Source organism: Neophocaena asiaeorientalis, unplaced genomic scaffold, assembly GCF_003031525.2.
Source record: "Neophocaena asiaeorientalis asiaeorientalis breed wild unplaced genomic scaffold, Neophocaena_asiaeorientalis_V1.1 scaffold43, whole genome shotgun sequence".
NCBI classification, from domain to species: domain Eukaryota; kingdom Metazoa; phylum Chordata; class Mammalia; order Artiodactyla; family Phocoenidae; genus Neophocaena; species Neophocaena asiaeorientalis.
The window spans coordinates 11,020,765-11,041,063 of NW_020173674.1; the positions used below are offsets into that span (position 1 = coordinate 11,020,765).

At 42.7% G+C, this 20,299-nt stretch overlaps 1 protein-coding gene across 3 annotated transcripts in view; it reads left to right on the forward strand.

The window, feature by feature from the left end:
• LOC112402161 (glycine N-acyltransferase-like) overlaps positions 1 to 14,522 on the forward strand; it is a 15,954-nt gene extending 1,432 nt beyond the window's left edge. The window contains exons 1-7 of one of the 3 annotated variants that reach the window (XM_024748849.1): positions 2,765 to 2,849; positions 3,000 to 3,378; positions 5,301 to 5,420; positions 8,802 to 8,909; positions 10,371 to 10,497; positions 12,821 to 12,992; positions 13,416 to 14,522. In XM_024748849.1, the coding sequence (XP_024604617.1) occupies positions 5,343 to 5,420; positions 8,802 to 8,909; positions 10,371 to 10,497; positions 12,821 to 12,992; positions 13,416 to 13,818 (888 nt within the window). In that variant the 5' untranslated portion in view covers positions 2,765 to 2,849; positions 3,000 to 3,378; positions 5,301 to 5,342 and the 3' untranslated portion in view covers positions 13,819 to 14,522. Of the gene's footprint in view, positions 1 to 246; positions 679 to 2,764; positions 3,379 to 5,300; positions 5,421 to 8,801; positions 8,910 to 10,370; positions 10,498 to 12,820; positions 12,993 to 13,415 lie in introns of those variants that run through there. The other 2 variants (XM_024748847.1, XM_024748848.1) reach the window with 2 other exon arrangements.
• The last annotated feature ends 5,777 nt before the right edge of the window (positions 14,523 to 20,299 follow it).

The window sequence follows — 20,299 nt, forward strand, 5'->3', positions numbered from 1 at the left end:
AAAAAAAAAAAAAAAAAAAAAAAAAGTGAGACTAAGAAGTGCCCGAGTTGAATCATTGTGGGGATGTTTAACTGGAGCCTCAGAATGGGCAGGGGAGAGGACACAGATTATCCTAAAATAGCGAGGATCCTAGGAGCTTTAGTCACCCTGTGCGATTTTCTGTACTGCATACGTGAAGGAAGAAAAGTCAGATTCTGCAAACCAGACCTGAACCATATCTTTCCTAATATCTTTCTCTTATTGCAGGTACTTGAGAATGGGAAGGGGAGGAGAAAGGTATTGCCTGTACAGCGTGACCCTTCCAGTATCTGGCTTGTTGGCTTCACATAGCTTGGTTATCAGAGTAATGACAGGGACTGCGGGACAAAGAGCAGCCCGGCGTTTCAGAAAGAGAAGCTCAGGTGGCACGCTGGCAGCCTCCCAACCTTGCAGAACCAGCTCCCTCAACATGAGACCCAGAGAGCAAGGGAGAGATTTCACGAGGGCTAACACCCAACTTTTTGCCTAGTGCAAGGTCCACATGACAAGCCTCAGCTCGGCAATTTGTGAAGAAAACGTACCTAAAAGCACTCTGCAAGACCTGCTTAACAATGTCTACACCAGAGGGAAATTTCATGATCTAAAGGTCGCTCCCCTTCATTTGTTCCTGCAAAGCTCGGTGTGAAGACAGCTTTCCAGGTGAGAACTCATGCCAAAAAAAAAAAAAAAAAGATAATCATTGCTTTATGACATCCTCTCCACTTACATGAGACAAATCAAAATGCTTGTATTTTGTTCTGCTTAGAATACGCTGACAAATATATCTAAGGAAAAGGAATAACTTCAACGTCAGAAACGTGTATCTGGCACCTATTCTGTAAAAGGCAACTCGTTAGGTACTACGAAAAATTCTTGCAGTTTTTGGATCTGAACTAATACAGGAATGAGGAAAGATCTGGGCATTTTCTGGCAGTGGGTGTGCTGAATGGAGCACTTAATGCGTGAAAACACTCTGAACAAGCACCCTGCTGAATCCTTCTGGTTATATTTTAAAGTAGGCAGTTTTTTGTCTCCATGAAGGTTGCTGTACGTAAAGTCAGAGAGGAAATGAGTAGCTGAGTAAGGACAAGAACACAGACCAGACCTATTGTTTATTTAAATCGTATAATAAACAAACTTACTTTAAAGCTTTCGCCTATATTGCTACTACCACAATCTATCTTTTTATTTGTCTGTGTCCTCTTATAAATGTATGCTTATGTATGTGGTATGTGAACTGTTTTAGGCCCTACATTTTCTCATTTTATTTCAACCCTTTCCCATGTGTCCCTATGTACAGGAATTATGCTAATATCATGGAGTTGCACCATGCTTTATATTTCCTTTCCCTATTGTTGAACACTGGGATTTTGTTCAGTCCTTGCTTAACTTTGTGTAGCTTTATCAGATTCTGCTGAGAGCTTTTTTCTTCTTTTGAATTGTTTTCTTTGAATTAATTTCTTCTTCTGGGAATAACTAGGTCCAAAGTTCTGAATTTCACGCCCAAGGACATTGCCTGTTGCCCAGTTCTGCCAGCTCACAGTGAGTGTGTCCAATGTCCTGGAGAATCACAGTCTCAGTTGTTTTCAATCTACCTTATTTACGAGGCACCATGCTTGGTTGTTGGTTTGTGTGTGCATCCTTGAAGGGTGGTTCCAAACCCTATACTTTTCAGGAAATATGGTAATATTACACCCCACGGATACTTTAATTTTGTTGAAGTATATTTGATTTACAATGTTGTGTTAATTTCTACTGTACAGCAAGATGATCCAGTCATATATACATATATATATGTTTTATAAATATATATATATTCCTTTTCAGATTCTTTTCCATTATGGTTTATCACAGGATATTGAATACGGTTCTGTGTGCTATACAGTAAGACCTTGTTGTTTATCCATCCTATATATAATAGTTTGCATCTGCTAATTCCAAACTTGCATTCTGTCCCTCCACTACCCCCCTCCCACCTTGGCAACCACAAATCTGTTCTCTGTGTCTGTGAGTCTGTTTCTCTTTCGTAGATATGTTCATTTGTGTCATATTTCAGATTGCACACGTGGGCGTTATCATATGGCATTTGTCTTTCTCTTTCTGACTTACTTCACTTAGTATGATAATTTCTACGTCCATCCATGTTGCTGCAAATGGTATTATTTCATTCTTTTTTATGACTGAGTAATATTCCTTTGTGTATATATATATATATATATATATATACACGTATATATGTATATGTATCTATATGTCACATCTTCTTTATCCATTCATCTGTCGATGGACATTTAGGTTGTTTCCATATTTTGGCTATTTTAAATAGTGCTGCTATGAACATAGGGGTGCATGTATCTTTTCAAATTACAATTTTGTCTGGGTATATGCCCAGGAGTGGGATCCCTGGAACATATGGCAACTCTATTTTTAGTTTTTTGGGGAACCTCCATACTGTTTTCCATAGTGGCTGCACCAGTTTACCAACAGGGTAGGATGGTTCCCTTTTCTTCACACCCTCTCCAACATTTATTATTTGTAGACGTTTTAACAATGGCCGTTCTGACTTCACCCCACAGATTTTTTTTTTTTGTGTGGTACGTGGTCCTCTCACTGTTGTGGCCTCTTCCGTTGCAGAGCACAGGCTCCGGACGCGCAGGCTCAGCGGCCACGGCTCACGGGCCCAGCTGCTCCGCAGCATGTGGGATCTTCCCGGACCGGGGCACGAACCCGTGTCCCCTGCATCGGCAGGGGGACTCTCAACCACTGGGCCACCAGGGAAGCCCCACCCCACAGATTTGACATTCATCTTTATGTTGCATCTTATACTCCTTGTGAGTTGCCTCTAGATAAAAGATAAGATTGGCCTTCAGGAATGCTACACTTTTTACAGCCTTTAGATCCTCTGGATTCACTTCTATCTACTCTCTTGAATAAACAATCCAGTGATGTCTGGGTAGTAGCTCTTTTTTTTCTTATCATAGATGACACGGTAGCACTGGATTGCATTCTGAACGGCTGCTGCAACTTTCGTGTACCGTTCTACGTTCAGGACCTGTGCCTCAAAAACTAACAGTGCCCCCTCAAATAAAGAAAATCTCCTTGCCGTTTCCTACGTCGTGAATCTCTTCAGGTCTCCAGTTACTTCTTCTTCCTCTTGTGTTTCTTCGTCCTTTCTCTGGGCCTCCAATTCCGTCAGGTCTTCATCAGTAGCTCCTTATGTGGCACAGCACAGAGTTCAGTGAAGTCGTCTTATTGCAGATCTAGCTCCAACTTCTCGCTGAGGGTCACTAAGTGGCTGGAGACCTCTTTGGACTCCTCATCCACCTTCTCAAATCTACAGAAGTTGTGAGCAAACTGCAGGTAAAGGTTCTTCCCAACCCCATTCATGGTGATGGCTGTAACCTCACGACAAGCAAAGTCAATGTTTTTTATGGCCTTGCAGATGTTATCATCCTTCCAAAATTGTCACAAGATTGTTCCTGATTCATCACTCGCCTTTACTGCCAGGTGAAAAGTGTGAAATAAATAATATTTCTTAAAAGTCACTATAATTGAGACTTCCCAGGTGGTCCAGTGGTTAAGACTCTGCATCCCAATGCAGGGGCCCAGTTTCGATCCCTGGTCAGGGAACTAGATCCCGCACTCGGCAATGAAGATCCCACGTGCTGCAACTAAGACCCGGTGCAGCCAAATAAATAAACAAATAAATATTAAGAAACAAAAGTCATCATAACTCCTTGGTCCATAGGTTGGATGAGCGACGCACGTTTGCATCTTTGAAAGTTCAAAACTTGAAATTTCGTGTATAAGGGACTTATTGTATTCCACCTTGGCCGGAAACAGAAGTGCCCTTGCTATTCTAAAAGCACAAATTTACCCAGTTCTGGCCTGGAGCATGTCATCTCAGGCATGGTGGGTTTTAATGCAACATCTTCTCAGAATACGTCTTTGGCGCCTTCATTAGAAAGTAACTTGGTACTCCTAAGATCACAGTTCCAAATCAGAGCACTGTGACACTGCCTCTTTTCTTCCTTTTTCATGTCAGTAGGATTTTATGAAATGTTCTGAGCATCCCAATTTGATGCAGTGAGTCAAATATGTAAAAATACTATTTTTATGCTCCCTAGTAATTATGCAACATGTATCACAGATCCAAGAGTAAGGCTTAGAGATGGAGTAAAACTCGAAAATAAGGTGAGGCTCAGTGATAAAGTGAGAGCACCAGCTTGAAATAGGACTTGGCAATTAAACAAACAAGGCGTTCCCTGGCATTCCAGTGCTTAGGACTCGGCGCTTTCACTGCCGGGGCCTGGGTTCAATCCCTGGTTGGGGAACTAAGATCCCGCAAGCCACATAGTGTGGCCTAAATAGATAAAGAAACAAGCAAACAATAAGATAACTTGTTTATATTTTAAAGCATGTCACAAAGCTCTATATTAAAAAGGTGGCATCAAAATATCATGCAGTGGGCTTCCCTGGTGGCACAGTGGTTGAGAGTCCACCTGCCGATGCAGCGGACACGGGTTCGTGCCCCGGTCCGGGAAGATCCCACATGCCGCGGAGCGGCTGGGCCCGTGAGCCATGGCCACTGAGCCTGCGCGTCCGGAGCCTGTGCTCCGCAACGGGAGAGGCCACAGCAGTGAGAGGCCCGCATACTGCAAAAAAAAAAAAAAAAAAAAAAAAAAATTCATGCAGTATACAGCACTTTAACTCAAGTGGGGAGAAGGAAGAGGGGGGAGAAGAGGAGGGGAAAGAAAAGACAGTACGGAAGAGGAGTGGTAGTAGTAATAAAATAACATATGTTCAGTGTTTACTATGTGACAGATACTCTTTAAGCACTTATTTACTCTTTTAACGTATTAGCTCATTTAATCCTCACAACCATTCTATGAGTCAGGTAATACTATTATCCCATCTACTTTGAAGAAACCAAGGTACAGAGAAGCTAAGTAACTTTCCAAGGTTGCACAGCTTATTACTGGTAGAGTCAGAAAAATCACTGATAGCAACTAAATTTCAAAAAAAAATGTTATATATACTTTAGAATGTGCTTGTTAATGTAAAGTGAAGTTAATGACTAGAATTCATCAAAGTTTTAAGAAGGTGAGCTGAAAAATTCAGAAGGCAGGCTCTGCACTTTCCGCCAGTCTCGTCCTTCCTTGGAATGGCTGATGACTTTAGTGAAGAGGACGCCAATAAAGAGAGACGGAAGAGGGCTCCGGCAATTAGCAGAGAACTTGCTGCTTTTGTTTCTGAATCTCCTCCTGCTCTTCTCATTGCAGGCTGTTTCCTGGTTGTCTCTCCAGAACAGGCTGTCTTGCACGATGTTCGCATTGCAAGGCGCCCAGGTGCTGCAGATGCTGGAGAAAGCCTTGAGGAAGAGCCTTCCTACATCCTTAAAGGTGACAATGGAAAATTCTGAGGGGAATAGGAATAGAAAGTTCCTGTGATGAAGGGAAAGAGAGACTAATATTTATTTATTTATTTTTTGGCGGTACACGGGCCTCTCACTACTGTGGCCTCTCCCGCCGCGGAGCATAGGCTCCGGACGCGCAGGCTCAGCGGCCATGGCTTACGGGCCCAGCCGCTCCGCGGCATGTGGGATCTTCCCAGACCAGGGCACAAACCCGTGTCCGCTGCATCGGCAGGCGGACTCTCAACCACTGCGCCACCAGGGAAGCCCAAGAGACTAATCTTTATTGAGCACCTATTTTGTGCCAGGCACTGGTGCATATTTTCTCTCATTTAATTTGCATAACCTCTCTACAAGACATTTGCTGTTATGCCCATGTCACTGATGTGAAGATGGAGGCTCAGTGAAGTGCTTTGCCCAATACCCCACAAATAGTGAGCTGCAGTGCTATGGTATAGACGTAGGAATGCCTGAGACCTAGCATTGCTTTTTGCTCCAAGCTGATTCAAAAAGTATTCCCTTGCTCCTTTCCAAGAAACGTTCCATAATAGCACTGGAAACTTGCCCAGAGTTCTCCTACAAAGTTAGCTGAGACTACATGTTAATTTTTAAATTTGTTCTCCTTAAAAGAACACTTGCCAGGTGAGAGGTTAACCGTCATGAGCCTTCTTTAAAATTAATGATAAGACAATTTCTATTTCACTTAGATTTTCCAATTGCTCCGAACTTATGGCATATCAAGCTATTTTGTGCCTGACTCTGAGGACCTCTGTTAACCAAGTACAATTGATCAGAAATCTCAGGATTAAATAGAACATATACGTAGATGCCCACATACAGAACTGTTTGAGAGCAACTCTAATGATGGTCTGGGGTCCTCACCTGTGTTTTTCTTTAGTAACCAAAGGGATGGGGTCCATTCCAGTGGAATTTAAGTACAACCGTGTGTGTGTGAATGTGTGTGTGTGTGTGTGTGTGTGTGTGTGTGTGTGTATTTGGAGAACAAATTGTTTCCCTGAAAGTTTTTTGTAGAAAGAAAAGTAGATTTCTACTGTTTTATAAGACACTCCTAGTAGATGCATACATTTTAGATAAGATAAATGCATTCACCTGCCTCACTCCCTAATAGATATGTTACTCCATCTTTCTGTATAAAGGAGAAAAATGTTAGCATTATTTTATTTGTAGATCATATGGCTTCATTTTCATTTATTAGAAATAATAGATATGTTACTCCATCTTTCTGTATAAAGGAGAAAAATGTTAGCATTATTTTATTTGTAGATCATATGGCTTCATTTTCATTTATTAGAAATAGACTAATGAAACAACTTGCCCTGTTCTTTAATTACTGCCAAAAATGCCTTCAAATCAACTAATTTAATACTAAAATGTCACCCACTTTGGTGGATCTCACTAATATTAATCTGTTACCTAATATTTAACTACTTTCACTTGATAATCCTTAAGATCCAGGCAACCTCTTAAAGAGACAGTCAATTTTTCTTAGAGGTTACATCAGTTATACATGTTATGAATGCTTGCCTAAGATATTTTTATGGTAAGTAGCTATTTTTGAAAATTCTTCAACCTAAAAGCTTTTCTTCCATGCTCTGTAGTATAGAATTTTGTGATTTAAATTTCTCTTTGCTCCTTGGGTTAAGTGGACCCCAAATATCTTGAGGAAACTCTTGGTGGTTTCCAAGTGTCCTTACTTGGAGCATCTCTGTGGTAAGATAAGGCGGCCCTCTTGGTTCCACAACTTTCATGAAGAAACAGCATTGGTTGTATATGAAAGATATACATTTTTACCCTAGTTGAAATCTAGAATAGCTGTTTGCCAGGTACCTTTAATGGAGGTATAACCTAGAACTCAATACTTGCTTGAGTCTCGTTGACAAAACGTCCATCTGTTCTTCTAAGTGTTGGATATTAAGTACATTTTATTGCATGTGTCAACTCCAGCTGAGTCCCTGTAGAGTAGCTGCCTGGCTCACTACGTTCTGAGTTCAGCAGAAAAAAAAAAAAAAAAAAAAAAGAGGTTTAATTAATTCAGCCCCGAGAATAAGAAAGAGGAAGAGCTACACATATTTTCAGATCCTGTAATGGATAACGTATTAATCTAAAGCAATTTTACACACCCTCAAATGCAAAGGCATAAAAAGAAACATCTATATTTTGCCAAACTATACGGAATTTCTATATCAAGCCTCCATTCATGGCTGAAAACAATGATTTCAGATAAGCTCAGGTAACTTAGATTTTTTCCCCTTCTCTTTCTCCATAGTGTAACATCAATAGTTCACATCGGGTGGAGGGTGGTAGGAGGGAAGGATGTTGGTACAGTCTTTGGTCATCATCTATCCATGGTAGAAACCATTAAACTGCATATATTTTTTTTTGACCTTTGGCCATTGGCACGTTTCCATGCTGGTATCTGCAGAGGCTTCATGTTTACAATAGCCCACGGTGGTATCCACCGCTGCATTCCCCCACCCCCAAACCACCAGGACACTTAATGTCCACAGGCTATCTCATTCATTCTCTCCCTGCTTTCCCCTCTCTCTCAACAAACTATGCAAAAAGGCAGGGTTGGGGACTCAAGACTGGACCGAGACTGTGGGCTTCCACAGCCCATTCTCTTGAGCATTTTGCTTTAGCCTTTGCTTATTGTGGGAGGAAATTACCTTTCCAGAGGGTACTGTGGACATACATGTTAAAGAGTTTTAAACATGTCCATATCCTTTGAACCAGCAGTTACCTGATGGATAATCTAAGAAAATATCAGGTGCCCACGCAAAGATTTCTGTGCAAGCATGCTCTGCAAAGAATTAGTTGTTAAAATGAAAATTGGGAAACAGCTGAAATGACCCTCAGTAGACAAATGCACAAATGAACCATGATACAACCATATAATGGAATCCTATCATTAGAACATAATTGAAAAATTTTGTATTTGTGAACATAGAGATACACCCACGATTTATTCAGTGGTGAAAAATATCATGTATCAGATCATTTTACATTTGTAAAATTGTGTATCTCTATGAGTATGACTAGAAGAAAGTCTGGGAAAAGATAATATTAAATCCTACAAAAAAAAGAATGGTGTTCTTATGATCATTAACTTTATTTGTCCTAATATTTTACCATATACATGTTTGATTTATATTAGATGGGAAGAAAAAGCTCTCATCTGAGGTTAAAAAAAAATGTAGCATGTGGAGATTTTAGACACAGATGCCCTATTTGTCCCTTTACTGCTGTAAAATTTCACAATTTCATAGACATTAACCTGCCCTGGTCAAACAAGGCACTTTGCCATCCCTTCCTAATAAGCTGACCCTCTCACTTCGTCTGAATACTGCAGGTTTATGGGACCGTCTTCCACATGAATCAGGGAAACCCATTCAAGCTAAAGGCCCTGGTGGACAGGTGGCCTGATTTTAATACAGTGGTTATCCGCCCTCAGGAGCAGGTAAGGTGCCAGATGTGGAATGAATTTGCATCTATGTTTGTATTTGCTATGTGCCTACCGTGTGCCCGGCAATGTGGTAGACCCTGGGGCTACAGAAATGAATTGCAGTGATAGTGAACAAGTCCTTGCCTTTAAGAACCCCACAGCCTGGAGGAAAATACAGGTAAGTAAATAAATTACAACTTAGTGTAAAATGTTCAAAAACAGAAAATGTACAATATACGGAGATAGCACAGGCAAAAGCTGATTAAACTATGGAGTTTGGAGATGGAGGTTACAGGATCAGATCAGATATACTTCTTAGTGGATGTTTCATCTGAACTGGGTTTTGTAGATAAATATATCTTTGTTAGGCTGACAAAGAAAGGAGGACATTCTAACCAGAGAAAGTGACAAGGACAAAGATAGGAAGGTATGAAACAGGACAGTTCGTTGGCTGATTATAAAAATTTTTTTTATAATATTAGAATTTCCATATGCATTTTGGGGAAACATTTAAAAATTAGTGAAACTAAATAGTTAATACATTTCAAAGACAAAAAACCCTAAGTTTATTTTAAAACATCCAGTAAAATTATAACTTTATAAAAATACAAATATATCTTTCCTACAAATAATAAGTTATTTAAAATCCATGGAAGTAAACAGTATATAAAATGAAGAAATTTATATTAATAATAAAAACTGAACTGCAATAAAATTATTTGACCTTTTATCTTAAATGGGATCTTAAGAAACAAAATGTGTTAGTGGTATCATTGCTGACTTGTGAGTGTATTTTTGTGCAACAATTCCAACTATTTTTGAAAAGGTTTCTAATTCTGCACTGAAGATAATATTTTCCTGTGCCTTCTTCCAAATAATCACATCTCTTATTTAATAATTTGAGGGGATCTTTCTAAATAAGTGGTTTCTTTGTTTTTCTGTAATTACAATTTGTTCAACTCTTGTATTATTTTATGAAAGCATTTCTAATTGGTTTTCATCTTCTTTGTCTTAATTTAGTATAGATGGAAATTTCAATCCAGAAATGTCAGTAACCAAATTTAATACTGTCATCTTCATAGTTTGTGTATTCTGCAAGTGTTTGAAATATAGAAAAATTTATTCTTGCAACAGAAGCTTTTCCTTGTCTATTGCTTTTCTCTTCTTCCTGTTGAGGAAGATGAAAATATAGAAGAATCCTTTCTAAATAGTTGTGTCTTTGCTTGAGTTGAAATTTTAACACAATATATGGGTAGAGAATACTATTGCTCTGCAGTTTTTCATCATAATTGGAACACCTGAATCTCCCATCTTGATCTCATGATTTAAATGATTCAGAAAAATTTCTAATGCACCAATACAAACACCAATATTTTAGTACTTAAAAATACCACAGTATAGTAGAATTTAGAAAAAAGTATTACAATCATGAAAAATAAGACTTTTGTTTTGCCCCCCTTTTCTCAATGATAACAGGACATGATAGATGACCTTGATCACTACACCAATACTTACCATATCTACTCCAAAGACCTCAAAAACTGTCAGGAATTCCTCAGCTTACCAGAAGTCATCAATTGGAAACAGCATTTGCAGATCCAAAGTAAGTATAAAAGGAATGGAATCTGTGCTGAATCACACCTCCATCCTGAACAATTTATCTTATGACATGTATCTCCTTTCTCCAAGCCCCAGACCCTTAGCTTGCTGTCAGTTTTTTTACTCAGCTGCAACTATACCTGTAAAGGGGGAGAAAACACCCTCGAAGCTTATACCTAATGGGCTTCATATAGAGGACTGTAATGTAATCCCCTGAGAGCTAAGGATTTGTGGCACATTTTGTGGACATATCCAGGTTGCCTTAGGGTGGTTGGGTATCAGAGCAGAGCTTTCCCCAGGGTCTTTCATTCCTAGAACTGGAATGACAACTTGTGCCACAGAACACCTCCGAGGTCATAAAGAGCAACTTATATGGTTATGAGTTGGTCTCCAGAGTCAGACTACCTAGGATGGCATTTGCCTTTACTTTGCCATGTGATCCTAGCCAGGAACTTGTCCTATCTGAGATCCTGACTTTCATATATAAAAACGAGGGTAATAATTGTACCTAGGACTTCCCGGGTGGTGCAGTGGTGAAGCATCCGCCTGCTGATGCAGGGGACACGGGTTTAAGCCCTGGTCCAGGAAGATCCCACATGCCGCGGAGCAACTAAGCCCGTGAGCCACAACTACTGAGCCCGCATGCCACAACTACCAAGCCTGTGGGCCACAACTACCGAAGCCCGCGTGCTCTAAGGCCCGTACCCCGCAACAAAGAGTAGCCCTCACACGCCACAACTAGAGAAAGCCCGTGCACAGCAATGAAGATCCAACGCAGCCAAAAATTAAATAACTGAATGAATTTACTTAAAAAATAAATAATGGTACCTAAAACACAGCAGTGTTGAAAAGATTAAATGAAATCTTAGCTAGGAATTGCTTAGTGCAGTACCTGAATGTTTCAGTTAACTTTCACTGCATAGCAAACCTCATAATTCTGTGAATCAACAATTGGACTGGGCTTTGCAAAGCAGTTCTTCTGCTGGTCTCCTCTGGGTGTAGCTATGCACCTACAGTCAGTTGATGGGTGACTGTGTGCTGGTTGCTCTAAGTTGGCCTAACTTACAAGTCTGAATGATGGTCTGACTGTCAGTGCTGGCTAGGCCCTGGTGACATCATGATAAGAGCACATGTCTTCAGCAGGTTAGCCGAGGCCTTTTCATGTGGTGTTGGCCTCAAGTTAACCAGAAGCACAAAGACATGGTGAGCCCCAATGTGCAAGCATTTTTAAGCCTCTCTCTGCATCAAATTTACTCTTTCCCATTGGTAACACAAGTCATATGGCCAAGGTCAGATGCAGTGCAGGAGGGGACTATTCCAGGGAATGGGTACAAGGAGATGTGGGCAAACTGTGGGCCATTACTACAACAATCTACCGCACTGGGAACATAGTAAGTACTCCAGAGATGTTGGCAACTATAATTATTATTATTTTTAAAAATTTTATTCATTTTTGGCTGCGTTGGGTCTTCGTTGCTGTGCGTGGGCTTTCTCCTGTTGCGGTGAGTGGGGGCCACTCTTCGCTGCAGTGCGCAGGTCCCCCATCGCGGTGGCCTCTCCCATTGCAGAGCAGGGGCTCCAGGTGCGCAGGCCCCAGTAGTTGCAGCTCGTGGGCTCAGCAGCTGCGGCACATGGGCTCTAGAGCTCAGGCTCAGCAGTTGTGGCTCACGGGCCTAGTTGCTCCACAGCATGTGGGATCTTCCCAGACCAAGGATCAAACCCATGTCCCCTGCACTGGCAGGCGGATTCTTAACCACTGCTCCCCCAGGGAAGTCCCGGCAGCTATAATTATTATAACTCACCTTCTTTGATCATCAAAACTGCATGATTGGGCTTCCCTGGTGGCGCAGTGGTTGAGAGTCCGCCTGCCGATGCAGGGGACGCGGGTTCGTGCCCCGGTCCGGGAGGATCCCACATGCTGCGGAGTGGCTGGGCCCGTGAGCCATGGCTGCTGAGCCTGCGCGTCAGGAGCCTGTGCTCTGCAGCGGGAGAGGCCACAACAGTGAGAGGCCTGTGTACCACAAAAAACAAACAAACAAACAAACAAAAACTGCATGATTATGTAGCCCAGAAAACTTAGTTCCAGTCCTGGTATTGCCTCTAATGGCATGACCATGGCTGAATGAATTTCTAGGCATGCTTTTGCTTTTCCAAAACAAGGAAAATTGCACAAGTCCTGATTACATGAGCCCAGTCATACAGTAGCAGCACCGAGCCCATCACCAAAATTCTCTGACTAGAAATCCTCAGACACTTCCTACTCCACTGGAGAGCTTCTCCCTAGAATGGACATAAATCATTGCATTTCTCCTTATAATCCCATCCAGGTTCACAGTCCAGCCTGAATGAAGTAATACAAAGTCTTGCAGCCACTAAATCCTTCAAAGTCAAGCAATCACAAAACATTCTCTATATGGCGACTGAGGCAATAAGGGAACTGGCTCCTTCCCTGCTGGATGTAAAGAACTTATCACTTAGCCATGGCAAACCCAAGGCCATGTGAGTTTGATAAAAGCTACCCTACGCTACTTATGCCTCTCACTGCCAGAGCAGCCTCCCAACTTCTCTTTCTGCTTTTACTCTGTCTGCCCACAATCGATCTTCTTCAAAGCGGCCAGAAGAATCTTTTTTAAAAACGTAATTCAAACCGTGTTTCTCCCCTGCTTAAAATACCCCACCGTTTCTTTTTTCACCTGGAGTATATCAGGCCTATGTCAACTTCTTTGACCTGTCTTGTCCTTCTAGCTCACTCCGTCCAACATCGGCCTTCTTCCTGTCCCTCTGTCATTACAAGCTCACTTATACTCCAGACTTTGCGTTCGCTATTTCCTCTGCCTACTCTGTCTCTCAAGATACTAGAGGTAAGAACAAATATAAACCTCTAAACTCATGGACTTTGCTTTTCTCTTGGGACAACCATAGTGACCAAGAGATGTTTAAACTCTCATCGTTGGATCCTACCCACGCTGCCGTGGTGAATAAATTCTGGCATTTCGGTGGCAATGAATGGAGCAAGAGATTCATCGAGCGCTGTATCCGGACCTTCCCCACCTTCTGCCTGCTGGGGCCCGAGGGGACACCTGTGTCCTGGTCCCTGATGGACCAGACAGGAGAGATGCGGATGGGGGGCACCCTGCCTGAGTACCGGGGCCAGGGTCTCGTCACCTACGTCATCTATTACCAGACCCAGGCTCTGATCACACGTGGCTTCCCCGTGTATTCGCACGTAGACAAGAATAACAAAATCATGCAAAAAATGAGTCACAGTCTGAACCATATCCCTGTGCCCTGTGACTGGAACCAGTGGAACTGTGTGCCTCTGTGAAGCAGCCCTGAACCCAAGACAGTACGGGATGGGCCTAAGGATGCAGCTGTAGGAGCCGACGGGTGGATGGAGGGAAAGAACCAATTGTAACTGTAATCGTAGGTAAAGGAGTGGACATCGTGTGGGTCCCGGGGCAGCAGTGGGAATGGTCGACAGGACCACCACCGTCGATGGGCTTGCCTTAGATACCTCAGCATAAGCAGCATCCGGTCCTCCTGCAGTGGTTTCGTACTTCTGGTCCCCATGCTTCCAGTATCTCCGCCATGCTTCTTCATCCACTACATGTTGCCCCAAATGGCTTCCCCTGGGACTCTTAGGGCATGGGTTGGTAGACCCTTGCCAGTTTTTCCAGGGAGGGCTAACACTTCCTGGGCATTACGACTTATTCCTCTTTCTTTGGCTTTTCCCTTAGTGAGGAGCAAGTGGACTCTACTCTTTAGGTCTGTAGACATTATCCTCTCCTCTGATTGCTGCTTTATAGGTATATTAAATATGTTATATACAAATATATATGATATATTATGTTAAATATGACATGTATGATATAGCAGGGAGAGTTATTAAGAAAAAGACTAACTTATGTTAGCCTGTCTCCCCTAACCCTTCCACTCTGGGGGAAATGATTCAATATTGTTCCTAAAAGCTGAGCTTCCTAAAGTCACCTGAAACCCTCAAATAATAAAGAGATTTTGTGTTTGATTGTATAAGCTGAAGCTAAGTGGTTCGTGATGGGGAAACATGGCGTGAGTTAACGGGGAGAGGAAAGTGGGAACACCCAGCCCCAGGAAGGTGGGGATTTATTGAGAAGAGATGGAAGTTGAGGGGGTGGGGGGTATAGCATGGATGCCTACTGTTCCGCTTGACCTGGGCATATTACTTCAAGATGCCAGAATTCTGTGCGGTTCAGACCATTGTCTCATGGGAGAATCTGGTTGCTGGAAAGATATTCCTCCTGGTTGGGACAGGTTAGGTGGGACAGTTTCCTGCCCCAGCCCTTCGAGAGAAACAGCCCTAAACACCAGTACTGGGCAGCAAACAGAGCACCTGAATGAAGGTGATCACCTGGATTAAGAACTCGTTCCCTCTGGTCCACCTAAGCCTGAAATTAAGCTGTGGAATTGGGGATGAAGACCCCCACAAAGATACATGAGCGTGCGTGCACACACACATACACGCAACTGAGGTTTAATTTCTTCACCAGCTGCGAGAGTGAAGATTCAGTTTCGAGCAGGTTTCTCGACTTTGACGCAACGACATTTTAGACTGGACAATTCTTTGCTGTAGGTCCGTCCTGTGCATTTGTAGAATGTTTAGCAGAATCCCCGGCCTCTACCCACTAGATGTCATTAGCACCCTCCATCCCAATTATGACAACTAAAAATGTCTCCAGATATTAGTAAATGTCCCCTGGAGGCAAAGTCACCTTTGGTTGACATTTAGTTTAGTGGTTCTCAAAGTTGAGCCTGCATCAGAATCACTTAGCAGGCTTGTTCAAACAGGTTGCAGGGCCTCACCCCTAGATTTTCTGATTCAGTAGATCTTGGGGAGAGTTCCAGAATGTACATGTCTAGCAAGTTTCCAGGTGATGTTGATGCTGCTGGCCCAGGGACCATGGTTTAGTGAAATAATAGAATATATCTTATTCCCTAGACTATAGATGAAAATTCTGATGCCATACTACTTTCGTTTCTGTATGAGTACAAGTTGATACTCCCCTCCAAGAATTCCCTGTAGCCGTCAGGAAGAGAGAGGCTTTGTGGTTCTGAAACAGGGAGAAGGATTTCAGGCTTTGGTAAAGGAAAACACACTGGTGGCAGCGTGTAGCGGGACATCGTTGATAGTTAACATCTTGGTTCATTAGGTCCAAGACCTGGCCCCACAACAGCCTGCAGGCTCCAGTGCTGGAACACCTCAGGCCAAACAACTAACCAGGCAAGGAACACATCCACCCCCATTTGCAGACAGGCTGCCTATAGACTAAAGAGCCCACAGCCACCTCTGGGCTTACCTCTAGACACGGCCTAGCCCACCAGAGGGCCAAGACCCAGCTCTGCCCACCAGTGGACCGGCCCCTCCCACCGGGAAGCCAGACCATGCCTCTAGACCAGCCTCGCCCACCAGAGGGCAGACACAAGAAGCTAAAAAACTACAATCCCACACTGCAGGCCAGATCCCACACTGGCACTGGCTGGGCCCTGGCCCAGCCCACTAGCTGGCCAACGCAACCTTTAGGACACCCTGGACCCCATACCCCGCTGAGTCAAGAACCACCCCCCACCAATAATATTAAATGAGCTCTGGGATTCCAGAGCCAGACTCTAGGAACCAGCTATGCCTACCAGTAGTCTGGCACTAACCCCAAGATCTGACTTAACCAGCCAGTGGGTGGGCAACAGTCCCAGAGTCTTTGGGACCCTGACTCCACCCACCAGTGAGCCAGCACTGAGCGCTCCAGGGACCCCCTAGGATTCGGCAACTAGCCACCTCAGGACCAGGCCCCACTAAATAGCAGCCAGCTACATCCACACAAGGCAGGGCCTGACAACCGACCAGATAGGGGCCTACCTGACTGCCCACACACTTAGCCCACCCCAACAGAAAAACCCATGTAGCGTTCTTAGGGGGAACGCCTAGAGCACGTAGCTTGGGTTTCGAGAGGGGAGTGCACTGCTGGGACACGTAGGATGCCTCCTACAGAGGGCCACATCTCCAAGGCCAAGAAATGTGACTAACTTACCACATACATAAAAATACAAATAGCAACTTAGAGAAAATGAGGCCACAGAGGACTATGTTTCAGGTGAAGGAACAAGATAAAACCCCAGAAGAACTAAGTGAAGTGGAGATAGGCAACCTTCCTGAGAAAGAGTTCGGAGTAGTGATCACAAAGATGACCAGGGAACTCGGGAGGACAGTGGATACACAGAGCAAGACGTTAGAGTAAGTCCCCTACATATGAACGAGTTCCATTCCAAGAGTGTGTTTGTAAGTCCAATTTGTTCGTAAGTCCAACAAAGTTAGCCTAGACACCCAACTAACACAGTCGGCTATATAGTCCTGTACTGTAATAGGTTTATAATACTTTTCACACAAATAATACATAAAAAACAAAGACACAAAAATAAAGAAAACATTTTTAATCTTACAGCAGAGTACCTTGAAAAGTTCGATAGTACAGCCCAACAGCTGGCATCCAGGGGCTGGCATTGAGGGAACAGGCAAGAAGAGTTACTGACTGGAGGAGGGAAAGGAGGGAGGAGATGGTAGAGCTGAAGGATCGTCAGAAGTAGGAGATGAAGGGCAAGGTACCTTTTCTCCTCACTCCGGTCTTTCAATTATTTTCACTTTTGTTTCCATTGTTATTGCCTGGCACTTCTTAGCAGTACCGGCTACCTCACCGCTGCTTTTACACTTGCTTCCAGACATCCTGGGCTTGAAAAAAGATACTGTACTGCTGTACTCTATACAGTACTGTACAGTAAAGTACACAAAAGCCACTTGTAGAGGATGCACACACGTGACAACGTACGCCAGACATGTGGCCTAACTTACGTGATTAGACATGCGACCATACGTTCGCATCTTTTGAAAGTTCGAAACTTGAAAGTTCATACGTAGGGGACTTACTGTAGAAAATTTTCACAGAGAGTTAGAAAATATAAAGAACAACCAGAGAGAGATGAAGAATATAATAACTGAAATGAAAAGTACACTGGAAGGAATCAGTAGTAGACTAAATGAGGTAGAAGAATGGATCAGTGAGCCGGAAGACAGAGTAGTGGAAATTACTGCCACTGAACAGAGAAAAAGAAAAAAAAAAAGAATGAAAAGGAGCAATCCAGTGTCCTTAAAGACGAAGAGAAGATATTTTATGGGAAACAAGACTTCCCAGCCTTTGGTGGGTTTATTTGGATATCCTTTTAACGTGTTGATCGCCTTATTGTTTGAGGTAGGTGGCAAAGAAATATCTGGGATACCCCAAGGTTTATGCCCGTGCCTGTCTAGAGACTTGAAGTCTCCAGACCCTGAGGGTCATTGCTCTATCGTCTTGGTAACTTTCTTATTTGTTTTAATTGCAGGATTTCCTGTCTAGGATAAATAATAATGCTATATCAAGGGCTTTCTTGAGGAAAAGATAACACAATGCATGTGAAAGTGCTTTACAACTGCTACATGTTGTATAGTTACAGAATATTGCTTTAATATGCCTAAATCTAGTCCCCTGGGTAATGAGGTAAAAACACGGGATTGGGGTCAGGAATGTATCTGAATCACGAGTATGGCTCAGCCACTCAGTGTATGATACTGGGCAAATCCCATCAACACTGTAGATTTTGTTTTCCCATTTTTTTAAATGCAGATAAAAATACATGCACTTGTAAAAATAGATATAAAAAGGATTGCATAAATGCAAGTTACAGAATTGGCTCAAGATTGCAGATGGAGCCCAGTTATCATTTGCTGAATTCTCATCAAGTGATTGAATTAACATCAATATGAGTCAGGGAAGAGAAAATAGAATTTATTGATGCTCCAGATGTGTTGGGTAATTTCTATAAGCTGGAGAATGAAAAGGAGTAAGACTATGGTGAAATAAGAGTGTAAGGAACTGCCACCTATGATACACGTGTGAAATGTCAACTAGAAGACCATGCAAGGCAGAATCGGCCCAGAGTCAACAGAAAAACAAACCAGGATAAACCTAACTCAGGCCTGTTATTGGTCTGAGCTAGATTATGCAAGCGTGGCTGGTTGGCCTTTGATTCCATCCTGATTTTTGCTAAGCATTTTCCAAATGTGAGTGTTACCAGAGGAGAAGGCAGTGGGGGGTAGGGGAGGGGCTTTGGGGACTGGAAGCTACAGAGAGCTCTGACCCTTGGAAGAGGGGGGGCCTCACACAAAGAGGGCAAATGACCGCCACAACTTGTAAAGTTCCGTGCCCATCCTCCAAAATACCAGGGACGTGGAACAGTAGCTCTTTTAAAATTGTGACTAGGAACTCTCAAACTCAAAGCTAAAAAGAAAACCAGGAATGACCAAAGAATTGACAAGGAAAGAAAGGCATCAAACTTGACCTGTGGATGAATTCACACCTGCTGAAAGAGAAGTAGAGCAATTAGGAGACTTTAGAAAAGTATAGTTGTTGATATTTTATGTTACATTCTTAAAAAGGAATCAACTAGAGATTTCGGAAATTAAATACTGGAACTTTGAATAAAAATCTCAACGGATGGACTGAGTAGCAAAATGGACACGGTTGATAGATAATTAGAAAGCTAAGAAGTTCTGGTAGAAGGTATATCTCAGAATATCACATAGAATGAAAATGGGATGGAAAATATGAAAGAAAATATAAGGGAACTGAACAACATTGACAAGTTTAAAGATCCATCTAAATGGCATTCCAAAAAATGAGAACAGAGCAAATGGAATGATGAAAATAATGTAAGAGGAAGAAAAAGAAGAGGTGGCAGAAGCATCAGAAGAAGCAGATTTTCCAAAAGTGAGGAATGATTTAAGATTGAAATAACTTACTGAAGACTGAGTGTGAAAAGAACTCATTAGATATATTACTGTAAAATTGCTGAGTGCCAGGGCTTCCCTGGTGGCGCAGTGGTTGAGAGTCCATCTGCCGATGCAGGGGACACGGGTTCATGCCCCGGTCCAGGAAGATCCCACATGCCGCGGAGTGGCTGGGCCCGTGAGCCGTGGCCGCTGGCCCTGTGCGTCCAGAGCCTGTGCTCCGCAGCGGGAGAGGCCACAACAGTGAGAGGCCCGCGTACCGCAAAAAAAAAAAAAAAAAATTCTGAGCACCAAAGATGAAGACAAGATCATACAAGGTTCCAGAGAGAGGGGATAAACTGAGGGGTTTTGATAAGAAGAATAAGAATCTTACTGACTTCAGACTTCTCATTGACAGCCCCAGGTACTTAGCAAACAGAGAAGTGATGCCATCAAATTTCTCTGGAAAGGTCTTAAACCTACAATCATAGAGACAGGCAAAATAGTATCTAATTAAAAGGACAAATTAAAGAAGTGTTCGGACATACAACAACGCAACAGGTTTAATACACAGAGAATCTCTCTCTCTCTTTGAAAATGAGAGAGAGAGTAGTTCTGTGGGGTTGAAACAAGCTTACTTACGCTCAGGAAACCTGCATTCTTTTCAAAAAATAGAGCAATTTTGTCACGTCTAAAAATTCTTTCATACCCTTTGCCCATCTACAGCCCTACCAGAGGCAAGGGCTGGTTAAGATCTCTTTAGTGATTAATTTTTCAGGTTCTTGAACTCTGTAAAATTAGCATCATTAGCCTGGATTTTCCATTCACCAAACGTCTATGAGACTTAAGCCATGTTGTGTGTGTTGGTATTTCATTCATTTTGTTGCTGAGTGCTATCCCATTATGTCCCATCCTGTACGGGTATGATCAGCTCATTGGCAGGCCCACGTCACAGGAAATAGCTCCGTTAATACTAAAT